General features: G+C 47.4%; 1 protein-coding gene across 6 annotated transcripts in view; it reads left to right on the plus strand.

The window, feature by feature from the left end:
* DOCK11 (dedicator of cytokinesis 11) overlaps nucleotides 1-13100 on the plus strand; it is an 87799-nt gene that overhangs the window by 28957 nt on the left and 45742 nt on the right. For all 6 annotated transcript variants that reach the window (XM_065643639.1, XM_065643642.1, XM_065643640.1 and 3 more), the window contains 12 exons: nucleotides 33-116; nucleotides 2134-2274; nucleotides 3950-4162; nucleotides 4532-4654; nucleotides 8006-8088; nucleotides 9565-9687; nucleotides 9869-9945; nucleotides 11095-11279; nucleotides 11381-11446; nucleotides 11614-11706; nucleotides 12110-12233; nucleotides 12887-13008. In XM_065643639.1, coding sequence (XP_065499711.1) covers nucleotides 33-116; nucleotides 2134-2274; nucleotides 3950-4162; nucleotides 4532-4654; nucleotides 8006-8088; nucleotides 9565-9687; nucleotides 9869-9945; nucleotides 11095-11279; nucleotides 11381-11446; nucleotides 11614-11706; nucleotides 12110-12233; nucleotides 12887-13008 — 1434 coding nt within the window. The remainder of the gene's footprint in view (nucleotides 1-32; nucleotides 117-2133; nucleotides 2275-3949; nucleotides 4163-4531; nucleotides 4655-8005; nucleotides 8089-9564; nucleotides 9688-9868; nucleotides 9946-11094; nucleotides 11280-11380; nucleotides 11447-11613; nucleotides 11707-12109; nucleotides 12234-12886; nucleotides 13009-13100) is intronic.

Here is a 13100-nt window from a genome sequence, read left to right on the forward strand (position 1 = left end):
GGCAGTAACGTCAATGCTTTCCTTTGTCCTAGTATGGAAGAGAAACAGATCAGCTGAACAAACTGAGCAGAAATGAAGGAAGACAAAACCTCTTTTCTTTTGACCCGGAAGTTCAGGTAAACATCCCCATGTTTGCAAATGGGAGGTTTTGCTATCTGTAAGAGCTCCCTTGGGGTGGTGCCTCTCCTGTTCCCTTGCCTGACCACAGTGTTTGCCTGCAGAGGCAGCATGTTTTTCGGTGGACTGGAGAACAGAAGTGCAGCCCACGTCCCTGTCAATGAGCGCTGAAAAAGATGTCAGTGCTCAGGTGATAACTCAAATGAAGGGAGGACTTGGACCAGCCCTACACGTGGCCTGCCTCCCGCTTTGCTGGCTTCTTTATGATGCATCTTGATGTTGCTGGATTTCAAACCCATCATCTGGGCCTCTGGGAGGTTCTCATGGTTGCAGAAGCAGAATTGATATTGCAAGGACACCTGCAACGCTGCGTGGGCTCAGCACGTCTGGAGCAGGGAGCAGTGATATTAAAGGCTATGACAGGCGTTTACAGTGAGAGCCTCAGTCTTCAGGGAGTTATCAAATGTAGAGGACATACAAACAGAAAAAAAACCCCACCACATGCTGTTCTCATACACTGGAGTAGAGGTTCATTGACTATTGGCTTGTTTTCTTCTCAACTTTGATGTCTTTGCTGAGCTCACTGCCAAGGTCCAGGTGTGCGATTTCAGTAGAATGAGCTGCAATTGTTAACAGAGTCTTAAAGAATTGTTCCAAGTTATTTCATAGTTTCTGGTTCTCTTTCTGGCATGCTTTGGCTTGTTTACACCTGTCAAAAAGAACATTCTGGTTTAACGAGGAAATGTAATTAGTCTTTAAAAGGTTTAGTTGTACAAAATGAACTTTTCTCTTGGCACTTCTTTGAAGATAAGCATCCAGGAGGCTGCTTTGAGAAGTTTCCTATGTTCTAGTCAGATAATAAGAATGGAAAGTGTGGAGCATCTAAGATATATTTTTTTACCTAACCAAATGGTTAGGCTGAATTCACTGCCTTCCCTCTACCCAGAGCTTTTCATTCTGCTGTGGGTCAGTCAGATCTGCTATAACACTGGGCATTCAAGGTCACTGCCCCAGTCAATGCTGGTGTGTATGTGCGTGCTTGTACACTTAGTGCTAAGGAAACTGAGAGCAGGAACGTATATCCACAATGTACTTTCCTCAGAAAGAAACAGGGGAAACAATAGGAAGAGTTTCCCAGAATGGGATTAACAATTGCAGCCTATTTTGCTGAAATTACTTGATCGTGAGATATCAGCGGCCAAAGTTTGGCATGCAGGTTTCTGCAGGATTTGAGGGGGAAAAACGAATAGGACCGTGGCAGATTGTCTCCCAGAGATGTGCTGGTATTTAGGGGTTTTTAGTAGCTCTATGTCCCCAGTGCCCAGTACAATGGGTGTGGTGAAGGCTGAGAGTCTTTATCTGGCTGATGGTATCTTGGTCACATACATGTCTGCCCTCTGGAAGAGCCGATGTCGAGGCACAGACCAGGCGTGGGTGTTCTGAGTTAGGAAGGAGTTGGTTATAATCAAGACTGTCTGGATTTCCCAGTCGGCTCCACAGACAGTCTCTGTTGGTTCTAACCACATCAGTTATTGCTGTGCATCTAGATATGCCTTCCAGTTCGAGATGTTGCTCACGATCCCAATGGCATGTGCCTTCTCTCTATTTCAGGCACAGGGACCATCTCTTAAACTAGTCAGATCTTCAGAGTGGAAGATACTTTTCCGAGTGTAACGACGGCTTGTGTTCCGCTTTCTTCCCCAAGCTCTAAATGGTGTTTGGGAAGATCCCCAGGGTTACAGCAAAGCAGGAAGGAACTGAAATCATACTGAGGTTTAGTTTTCTGTGCTCTGCAAACCAGATTGCTAAAAATTGATACATCCCCATGAATTCATGTCTTGAATGCGTTCGTGTAACATCACCAAATGGCACTCATTTGTGAATGTCTTGTACCTTTTGTACCACTTTAAAAAAGAATTAGTTAAGATAGCATTGGCTGTAGTGTGATCCCTTAACTTTACTCAGGGGTTTATTTTTTTTTTTTAATGAGACTAGATTTGTTTGTTTGCTGTCTAGAGGCTAGACTTCTCGGGGATCGAGCCTGATGTGAAGCCCTTTGAGGAAAAGTGCAGCAGGCGCTTCATGGTGTGCTGCCAGGACTTCTCCCTCAACCTCCTCGCTCAGCTCAGCGACAGGTCGGAAGAAGGACCCACCAACGTAAGGAGAGCTCTGGTGTTTCCTGCTTTGTCTTCTTTCTCCTCAGCAGCAAGAAAAGCATTTGGCAGATTAATGTGGATGGACAAAAACATCCGACTTTGCCACGAGCTCCGAGGGGACCTGGGCAGGTGGAGGCTGCTGGCCGCAAGTCATTGCAGGATTTGTCTGCCTTGGTATTTTGGTGTTCCAAAAATGTGTTTGGGGACGGGGTCTGTCCTGATGTGCCAGGAACTGGGACTGCTGGGAAGCCAGCAGTTCAAAGGTGTAGGGAACGGAGAGTGTGTGTCTGCCATGTTCTGAGTCCCTGTCAAAGTCCTGTTGCTAAATGATTAAGCTCCATCTCCAAACCACTCACTGCTGTGTTTTATTTCATTTCCCCTAATGGCAAGGAATTTCCCTGTTCCGAAACCTTCTTCTGACTCCCAGCCTGACTGTATTCACAGCCAGTTTATTTTGTGCATTTGTTATTGTGCCAAAGCTGTGCCTTAGCTTAAAAAGCTCTTCCTTGTACTTTCTGAGCCTCTGATATCTACAGACAGCTATTACATCTCTCCCCAGCCTTTGTCCTGCCAGGCTGAACAGACCAGTCCCCTCCAGTCTCTCCTCCCAAAACATATTCCCTGTTATCACATCCTGCACTTGCTCTTGGCTGAAGTCAAGCTGTTACACGAGGGTGCCCGAGCAGCAGAGAGCATCACAGGGGTGGCAGCGGCACTGGCACCGACTGGTCTCTGCGGATGGGACTTTGCCTGGTGCCTGTTTGAATTGCCAAGGCTTTTTTTGTGATGGTTTCATATTGGCAACTCACAGCTTGTACACCAGGCTCGTTCTCCTCAGTAACGCCCAGCTGATTAATGTGTTTCTGATCGCAGAGATGCTTGTTGTTCATCCTTAATCAGGCCCAGAGTCAGACTTAATCAGCACATTTTTAGTATTGGTGTAATGCCTCCAAGTTATGCTGTAATGTCTCAGACTCGCTACAGCCTTATCTTCAGGCCTCCTCTTTTGTCTTTACATGGATGCATGCCTGCTGGGATCTTTGAATTCAAAATATGTGGAAATGTTGACACTTGGCTTGTGCCGTCAAAGTCAGTAGCTATGAGAGGATTGGCAAATTTTGCACATGCAGTTCCTCAGCAGTGTTAGCCTTGTATTTGAGCTCTCCTGGCTGGGAGAGCTGACTTTGCTCCTGTGCCACCCAGCGTGTAGCAGCTGAGGAACATTTTGAGTCGGGCCATCCAGGGCTGATTGACTTTGGACAATAACTGAAGTGGTCTTTAGCATGTGAATATAAACACTCCTGAATTGATTTCTTTCTCATTCCAAAGGATAAACAGGTCTGACGGATTGAGTTCATATTTTCTTCCTAACTCCATTGTTTATCACTTATATGAAGAAACCTATGGATTTCATTCTTTATATTTCATTGATGGTTTTAAAGTAGCTTTGTTCGAATTGACTAGATCAAAATGCAGGAAGATGCAGGAAAAAAAGGTTTTATGTATTTATAAACAAATAAACATGGATTGTCTGTAGGAATTCTCTAAAATGCTGGTGTATGAAACTAAAGGAACAGATGCAGAAGACAAACCTAGCAGGGAAAGCAATGTGTGTTGATAGTCTTGAGCCTGTACCATGTATTTTTTTTGACACGTATATTCAATCAAATTTCCAGGTTGAGCCCTTTTTCCTAAGCTTGGCATTATTTGACCTGAAGAATAATTGCAAGATTTCAGCTGACTTCCACGTGGACTTGAACCCACCATCTGTCCGCGACATGCTGCTGGTGGATAACTCCGCATCTGGAGCAGAAAGCAGCAAGGGACGTTCGCTGGGCGAGAGCTTTGTGCATGGAGTCCCCGAGTCCTGCCTGCGCTACATAAAACGGGTGAAGAACTGACTTTCTCCTTGTTCTGTCTCTCTGTTGAGGCTGTAGCTGTTCAGTAGCATTGTGGAGTGTAATTTTCCACCCTGTGGAGAAGCAGAAGTAAGCTTTTCTCTTGAGCTGGTGGATTTCGGTCAGTGTCTCAGGCCAATTGCCACTTCGGGCTCATTGGTAGCCATAGACAAAGCACCGGATAGAGTTTTTCAAGACCTGATCATGCTCAAGCCTTGTGAGGCCCCATGGCCCGTCCTCCGCACCAACCAGGGCTGGGGCTGTGTGGGTTGTGGGAGGAAACAGTGAGATGATCAGGGACAAACCCAGAGGTGCAGGTAGGGTGTCCTGCTCTCTGACAGCCTACTGTATCTATTGCAGGGTGTTTTCTCCGTGACTGACCCACACGTGGAGATCTTCCTGGTGGCCCGTGTGGAAAAGGTGCTGCAGGGCAGCATTACACACTGTGCAGAACCATATATGAAAAACTCGGACCCGGGGAAGGTATTGGATGGGGCCAAGAGAGTATTTGCTTAGTGATGCTGTCTGCTGCTGTGGAGAGTAGTGTAGTATGAAACATGGGTTGTTTCTGTTGCTCTTTAGCTGCTTTCTGGCAAATACTGTTTCCTCTTTGATTCTGCTACTCATGCTGTTCCCAGACTGGCATCAGCTGAGCTGTCCTTGGAGAACTGATTCCTTCCCCTGGGAGGAGGCAGAGGATTTTTAGAAAGATCCAAGCAGTTGGGGCAGGGGGACCTTTCCCCATTACAGTTCAAGAAGGCAAAGCCTGGTCTGGCAGTAAAAAAGTGGGACGCTTCATCCTCAGAGAAAGGGGCCACACTGCTACACAGTGCTGCACACAGTGTCTTGAACTGGTCCCAGCTCACACCAGCTAGGAACAGAGGTGTTTTAGTAGCAGCAAAACATGGGCTTCACCCTTTATTCTGCTCACCCTGCCTCTCTCTTGCTCCACACAGAGAATCACAGAATCACAGAATCACAGAATGTTAGGGATTGGAAGGGACCTCGAAAGATCATCTAGTCCAATCCCCCTGCCAGAGCAGGAACCCCTAGGTGAGGTTACACAGGAAAGCGTCCAGGTGGGTTTTGAATGTCTCCAGAGAAGGAGAATCCACAACCCCCCTGGGCAGCCTGTTCCAGTGTTCTGTCACCCTCACTGAGAAGAAGTTTCTTCTCACATTTAAGTGGAACCTCTTGTGTTCCAGCTTGAACCCATTACCCCTTGTCTTACTGTTGGTTGTCACCGAGAAGAGCCTGGCTCCATGCTCGTGACACCCACCCTTTATATATTTATAAACATTAATGAGGTCACCCCTCAGTCTCCTCTTCTCCAAGCTAAAGAGACCCAGCTCCCTCAGCCTTTCCTCATAAGGGAGATGCTCCACTCCCTTCATCATCTTTGTGGCCCTGCGCTGGACTCTCTCCAGCAGTTCCCTGTCCTTCTTGAACTGAGGGGCCCAGAACTGGACACAATATTCCAGATGAGGTCTCACCAGGGCAGAGTAGAGGGGAAGGAGAACCTCTCTCGACCTACTAACCACCCCCCTTCTAATACACCCCAGGATGCCATTGGCCTTCTTGGCCACAAGGGCACAGTGCTGGCTCATGGTCATCCTGCTGTCCACCAGGACCCCCAGGTCCCTTTCCCCTACACTGCTCTCTAATAGGTCATTCCCCAACCTGTACTGGAACCTGGGGTTGTTCCTGCCCAGATGCAAGACTCTACATTTCCCCTTGTTATATTTCATTAAATTTTTCCCCGCCCAACTCTCTAGCCTGTCCAGATCTCGCTGGATGGCAGCACAGCCTTCTGGCGTGTCAGCCACTCCTCCCAGCTTGGTGTCATCAGCAAACTTACTGATAGTACACTCAATTCCCTCATCCAAGTCATTGATGAATATATTGAACAGTATTGGTCCCAGAACTGACCCTTGAGGCACTCCACTAGATACAACCTCCAACCAGACTCCGCCCCATTGATCACAACTCTCTGGCTTCTCTCCTTCAGCCAGTTTGCAGTCCACCTCACTACCCGATCATCCAGTCCACACTTCCTCAGTTTTGCCGTGAGGATGCTGTGGGAGACAGTGTCAAATGCTTTGCTGAAGTCAAGGTAGACCACATCCACTGCTCTGCCATCGTCAATCCACCTTGTTACGTCTTCATAAAAGGCTATGAGGTTGGTCAAACACGACTTCCCCTTGGTGAAGCCATGTTGACTGTCCCTGATGACCCTCTTATCCTTGATATGTCTTAAGATGGCACCAAGGATAAGGTGTTCCATCACTTTCCCAGGGATGGAGGTGAGGCTGACCGGTCTATAGTTGCCCGGGTCCTCCTTCTTGCCCTTTTTGAAGACCGGAGTGACATTTGCTTTCCTCCAGTCCTCAGGCACCTCTCCCATTTCCCAAGACTTGGCAAAGATGATGGAGAGCGGTCTAGCAATGACTTCAGCCAGCTCCCTCAGCACCCGCGGGTGCATCCCATCTGGACCCATGGATTTATGGATGTCCAGATTGCTTAATTGCTCCCTAACCCAGTCCTCATCAACTGAGGCAGACTCCTCCATTGTCCTGACTTCCTCTGGGGCCTCAGGGATACAGGGCTCCTCAGGACAGCCTCCGGCAGAGTAGACAGAGACAAAGAAGGCATTCAGTAATTCTGCCTTCTCTGTATCTTCTGTCACCAGGGCACCCACCCCGTTCATCAGTGGGCCTACATTGCCTCTGGTGTTAGTTTTATCTGCCATGTATTTGAAGAACCTCTTCCTGTTGTCCTTGACCCCTCTCGCCAGGTTTAACTCTAAGGAGGCCTTAGCTTTCCTAGTTGCCTCCCTACATCCTCTGACAACAGCCTTATATTCTTCCCAAGTGGCCAGCCCCTCCTTCCATGATTTGTAAACCCTCCTCTTCCACTTGAGTTTGCCCAGCAGTTCCCCGTTTAACCACGCAGGTCTCCTGGCTCCCTTCCTTGACTTCCTGCGCATCGGGATGCACTGATCTTGAGCTTGGTAGTCCCTGAAAGTTAACCAACTATCTTGGGCGCCTTTACCTTCAAGCAGCCTTGCCCACGGGATTCCCTCCAGCAACTGTTTGAAAAGGCCAAAGTCGGCCCTGCTGAAGTCCAGGGTTGCAATTCTGCTCGGTATTCTGCTCCCACCACAGGAGATTCTGAACTCCACCATCTCATGGTCACTGCAACCAAGGCAGCCCCCCACCTTTACTGCTTCGACCAGACCCTCCTTGTTAGCGAGGACGAGATCCAGCAGCGCACCTCTTCTAGTCGGCTCCTCCACCATTTGCATGAGAAAGTTATCGTCAATGCACTGGAGGAACCTCCTAGACTGAGGCTGGCTGGCTGAGTAGTCCTTCCAGCAAACATCAGGGTAGTTAAAATCCCCCATAACAACCAGAGCCTGTGATCATATGAGGGAATGGTAGCAGAGGGTGTACAGGGAGATGCCCTGGTGCTGCTGGCATCAGTCTCTGCATCCTAGATAGAGCTGATGCTGCCTTGCTGCAGCCAGTCAAAATCCCTGGAAAATCAATGTATGGAGCACCTGGTATGTGATGGCATTCCCTCGGCACACTTTGTATAGGATAAGCCAATTACAGTCAGTTTTAATATGACTGTGCCCACAACATGTTTGCTGTTGCTTTGCAAAAGTAATAAATGTGCATGGTGTGAAGTGACAGGGATGTCTGTCAGCTGCTTTGGTGACTGTTGCACTGCGTGCTTGAAGTTTCTTTTCCCTGGAGAGTGCAGTGCTCTTCACATCTTCTCCAGGGCAGTGTGGAAGCCGTGGCACACGTTAACCTCTCTTGTGTTTTGCAGACTGCTCAGAAGGTCCATAAGGTGGCCAAGCAGGTGTGCAGCCGTCTGGGGCAGTACAGGATGCCCTTCGGCTGGGCTGCCAGGTTAGTCACCTCGAGCGGTTCTTTGGCCATGGCGGGAGCTGCTGCGAGTTGTCTGGGACACAATCCATCTGAGTGGCAAAGGGCCAAGTGACTGAAGACAGTGAAGTTACAGCTGAGGGCAGAGTCTGGCTCCCATTCCCAAGACAGAATGCAGATTGGCCTGAAACGCTCTATCTAGAATTAGAAACAAAATATTAAAAAGTAAACAGTGCTGGGAAGGCAGTAACCTTCCTGCTGACCTGTAGCTACTGCTGCCAGGGCAGAACATTCCTGGGGATGAATTACCGTGTCCCATGCTACCACGGGAATTGGTGCAGAAATTCCCTCCTGGCACCAGCCATTGCCAGGGGCAGGATGAGGGCAGAGGACCTCCTGGCCTGGCAGTGGCAATCAGCTGGGCTTGGTCTGCCATCTTAGACTCTAATTGATGTTCTTGGGAATGACTGGAGATAGTGATCCTGTTCCCTCGCTGTTCCTTTACTGGGACTTGTAAAGTACATCAGTGCCGACTCCATTAAATCTCACGTCAGAGGAAGGCCTGAGGCAAGTTCATCCCTCTGCCACTGCCTCCTATTCCTAAATTGCTGTTTGGTGCTGACAAGAGGGATGGTAATGACATGGGAACACCAGATGACTGTCACAGTGGGATGCGATTTGGTAGTATGCAGCTTGCAGTGTGTATTCTTGAGCTGAATTTTCCTGTGACACTGGCTGCTCAGCTTCAAGATCATGTTTGTGGGATGCAGCTCGCTCCTGGGGAGCCAGCACACAGCCTATGTGGTGCCTCAGCGTAGCAGTGGGCTCTGTGTGGGCATCTTTGGGCTTCAGATTTGTTCCTGCCGGGTAAAGAGCTGCATTTGGAGACCAAGGAGTTGAGGGGCCAACAGCCTGATGCAGCAAGCTGTGTTGCTCTGCATCCCTATGGGTTTGAGAGGAAGCTGTTTGCACAGAAAGGGGGTACAGATGCTTTAATGTTCCTGCTGTACACAGCTACCCACAGCCTTTCTGCTCAAGGGCAAAGATGCTGATATTCATCCAGGGCAGAGTCCAATCTCCTGCTCTGCATTCAGGAGGAAGCTGATGTATGTCCCGAGAATGGTCTTTATTGCGCACTCCTTTTCTAGGAGGATTTCCATGCTCTGAGCCTATGTGCAAATAGGAAGCTACTTTACCACTTGTTTTTAGAGGAAGAGGATTGAAGGTGTTTGTGATTGTGGACCAGGCTTGAGTCTGGGCTGGGTGTGTCCTTCTCACCTGGGTGGAGAGAAGAGAAGTGGGTGATGTCCCATGTAATTCTATGTGACGCGGAGGATTGCAGTCTGTGTGGAGGGTGATCGGGAGGCCTGGCAGCGTTCAGAGCTGTCACAGGCCAGTGAACCTCTTGCCTGATAAACTGCCCTCCAGCCTGATGAGTCAAAGACCTCAATGTCTGTGTATTTACCAACATTTAAGAAAAGTGTCTCCTCTTTTCTGCAGACCAGTGTTCAAAGACTCCCAGGGCACTCTTGATGCTGAAGGAAAATTCTCGCCTCTGTACAAGCAAGACAGCGGCAAAATCTCAAATGAAGATATGCTGAAGCTTTTAGCAGAGTATAAGAAGTAAGTGTAAGAGACTGGTGCAGAGGCTGAGCAGGCATTTTAATATACATTTTTAAACAGTTAAGTGTAAGCATGAGATGACAATTTCTAAAATACACAGAGGGTAACAAAAAGCCCTACTGGTGTGTTCAGCGCCTGAGTTTTCAATGTTCACACTCTTGTTCTTTTCTCCATAATGCAGACCAGAGAAGACAAAACTACAGGTCATTCCAGCCCAATTAAATATCGTCATCAAAGACATCCCACTGGACTTCACAAGTAAGGATCTTGGATCTTAAAATAAACGCTGATGGCTCTGGCCTCAGGAGTTAACACTTCTAGGGGGAGTTTTGCTGTTACCTTAACAAGAGTGTTTGGGGTTTCAGTGAGTAATCGGCACAACCCTTGACTCGTCTTTCTGATGGATTCTGTGGAGGGATGTGGTCCAAGTTCCGAGGTTTACCTGAGGAGTGCATCTGCTTTGCAGTTTGGCCATTGCATCCTAAATCTAAACAAAGGCACCTGCCTGCTTTTTTGTTATTTTTACACCAAGCTCATATAGCATTTTTGATCCATAACACCAGAGGGCTTCACAGACATGGTCAGTATGATTCTTCACTTTGCATTTTAAGAAACTGAGGCAAAGAAAAGACCCATGATGTTACCTCATGGACCTTTTGCAGCTCCTATCACAAGTTCTATAGTCCGGTTCCCTGTCCAAAAGGCTTTCCTAGTGGATTTATTTTTTTCTGTTCTTTAAAAGGCCATCACTTGAGATGAACTCTCCCTCATGGTGGATGTGAGTCTCAGTGAATTAGGTGGGGCTTGTGCACTGGTATTTGAAGGTAGCATAACCATCAAACATCTTTCTGAAGCAGAGTGTGGAAAAGGACTGACACAGTGGGACTGATGCACTTTGAGACTCCAGTCTCCAGTCATCATCTCAGCAGCCTGTCTGCTTCAGTCAGGTGATATTTGCGTGATTTATAAAACAGTAACTTAATGGCTCAAATTCCTGGAAGTCTAAAGGTGCAGGTCCTGGCAGAGCAGCCATCTCTGCCCAGACATGGGTAGTTCACAAGACCCTTTGACTTTGCCCAGAGCTACAGGCAAGTGCCATTTCTGCAGTCCCCCCTGGCAAGGAGAGCAGAGCCCTGTAGTGCCTGTGCACCCGTCTGTTCTCAGTATTGCTAATGCAGTTTGGGACCACAGATGTTGCATGATCAAGGGGAGAATTTTCCCTTAATCATTTCAATGGGAATGGTCCAAGTCCTGCTGCCTGCTCAACACACAGGACCCTCTAATGTGAACAGAACTGGATGCTCAAGAGCAATGGCAGAGTTCCAGAACCACTAGTTCCCTTTCACGTGGGCTGTACTTCCCATGGTTGTGGAGCATGCACTTACCCAAGCTTTCCCTCTCTTCTAGATTGTGTCACAGCTTCTTACATTCCTATAAAGCCCTTTGAGAAGAACTGTGAGGACATTGCAGTTGAAGTGGAGGAACTTGTCCCAGAAGTTGCAAAATACTGTTATCCCTTCACTGTCTACAAAAACCACCTCTACGTCTACCCCTTGCATTTAAAGTATGAGAACCAGAAGGTGTTTGCAAAGGTGCGCAACCTGAAGAGTGACTGCAGCTGGGCTCGGTGTGGTCTGGGATGATGCTGCTGAGCTCTGGCAGTGTCTCATCCTCCTGTTTTCCCCCGTTTCAGGCAAGGAATATTGCTGTCTGTGTGGAGTTCAGGGATTCAGATGAAGCTGATGCCAGGCCATTAAAGGTGGGTACCTGTTATTTCTAGGGACCTGGGGCTCACTGCTGTGTGCTCTGTGCCAGCCAGGCTGAGCAGGACAATATGAAAACACCGAGTTTCCATGCTGTTTTAATTTGGCTGGCTAATTTAGCATGGCAGCAGCCCTGAATCCAGCTCTTTGTTTGTGTTTCCAGTGTATATACGGCAAACCCGGAGGCCATCTCCTGACCACAAATGCATATGCTGCTGTGCTGCATCACAACCAGAGTCCAGAATTCTATGATGAGGTAAAAAGAAAATTATAGGAAACAACAGATTTTCCTGGATGCTACAAAACCAAGGGGCCTTTCAAGATACCTCTTTTTCCAGGGCTGGGTGAAATACAGATAAAAATAGTTGTCAGCCCTTTGCCTCAGTAGAAGGGCTCAGCAAAGCCAGAAACTTTGTCAATTTTTAATGCCAGTTTATTTTCTGCTGTCTTTACTGTCACGCTTTGTGCACTCCAATCACACACTGCCATTAATAAGTAATGTGCAAATATAATGAAAATGTTAGCCAGGAGTTATTTAAAATGGGTAAGAATGTGTCTTGTGTAACTGCATACAACATAGAATTTGTGAAATAAAATAAAACTTAAAATATTACTCCACAATTAAAAATACAGACTTATCTATCATGATATCATTTTAGATTAAAATTGAGCTTCCAATTCACCTCCATCAAAAGCATCATTTGCTTTTCACCTTCTATCATGTCAGCTGTGAAATTAATGCAAAGGCAACATCGAAAAAACAGGACACCGTTGAAACTCAAGGTATGTTCACTGCTTAAATTACTTCTGCTGGAGTGTAAGAGTCAAAGATAAAATGAATATAAGAACATGAAAAAATATTAGATTAAAATACTAACCTATCTGAATGTTCTTTTTTGAAAGCAACCTAATACAAATCGTAGCTCTAAACTGGAATAAAACAATGTTTTTGGTGTATACTAAAGCTCAAATTTTTGCTGCGATCTGGCAGCTATTTTTGCATATCCTTGACTTGTATGAATGGATCTACTCTCAGTCAAGTCATCAACAAAAGCTTGATGTGAGATCGGGGCCTCAGGGGCTGATCCTGCCAACACAAGGCATGCGTGGGAGACCAGGTCCTGCTGGTTGGGGTGTATCTCCATTCATCTTCGGGCAACTGAAGGACCCTTGTCATGATGCACCAGACTCTCATACCATTTCTGAACCTCCAACCTGCTCCTGATCTTGGTTGCTCTGTGTCTGAATTTCATTCACCGAGTCAGCGGGTAAAACATGCTTTGACAAGGCTGACATGGCTGATCTCAGCTGCATTCAAGCCACTCGCGTGATGGCGAGTTGGATTATTTTCTCAGGGTGACACAATTGTTTTTGGAGCTTGAGCTAAACATGTATCGCTGTGTGTCTGCTAACCCTGTTGCTGGTTGCCTCCACAGTGGGATATGCCTGGGTCCCCTTGCTGAAGGACGGACGGATTGTCACCCTGGAGCGGCATTTGCCCGTTTCATCCAACCTTCCACCTGGCTACCTGGGTATTGGGGACACAGAGTCACGAAGGGTATGAAGGCCATTTAAAATGGGCTTAAACATAAAGGGAAGAGGAAAACTGAGCTTTTGTTACCACTGTAAGTTCTGGGCTCGTGTTTGTGC

The sequence above is a fragment of the Caloenas nicobarica genome, chromosome 12, assembly GCF_036013445.1.
Source record: "Caloenas nicobarica isolate bCalNic1 chromosome 12, bCalNic1.hap1, whole genome shotgun sequence".
In the NCBI taxonomy this organism is placed as follows: domain Eukaryota; kingdom Metazoa; phylum Chordata; class Aves; order Columbiformes; family Columbidae; genus Caloenas; species Caloenas nicobarica.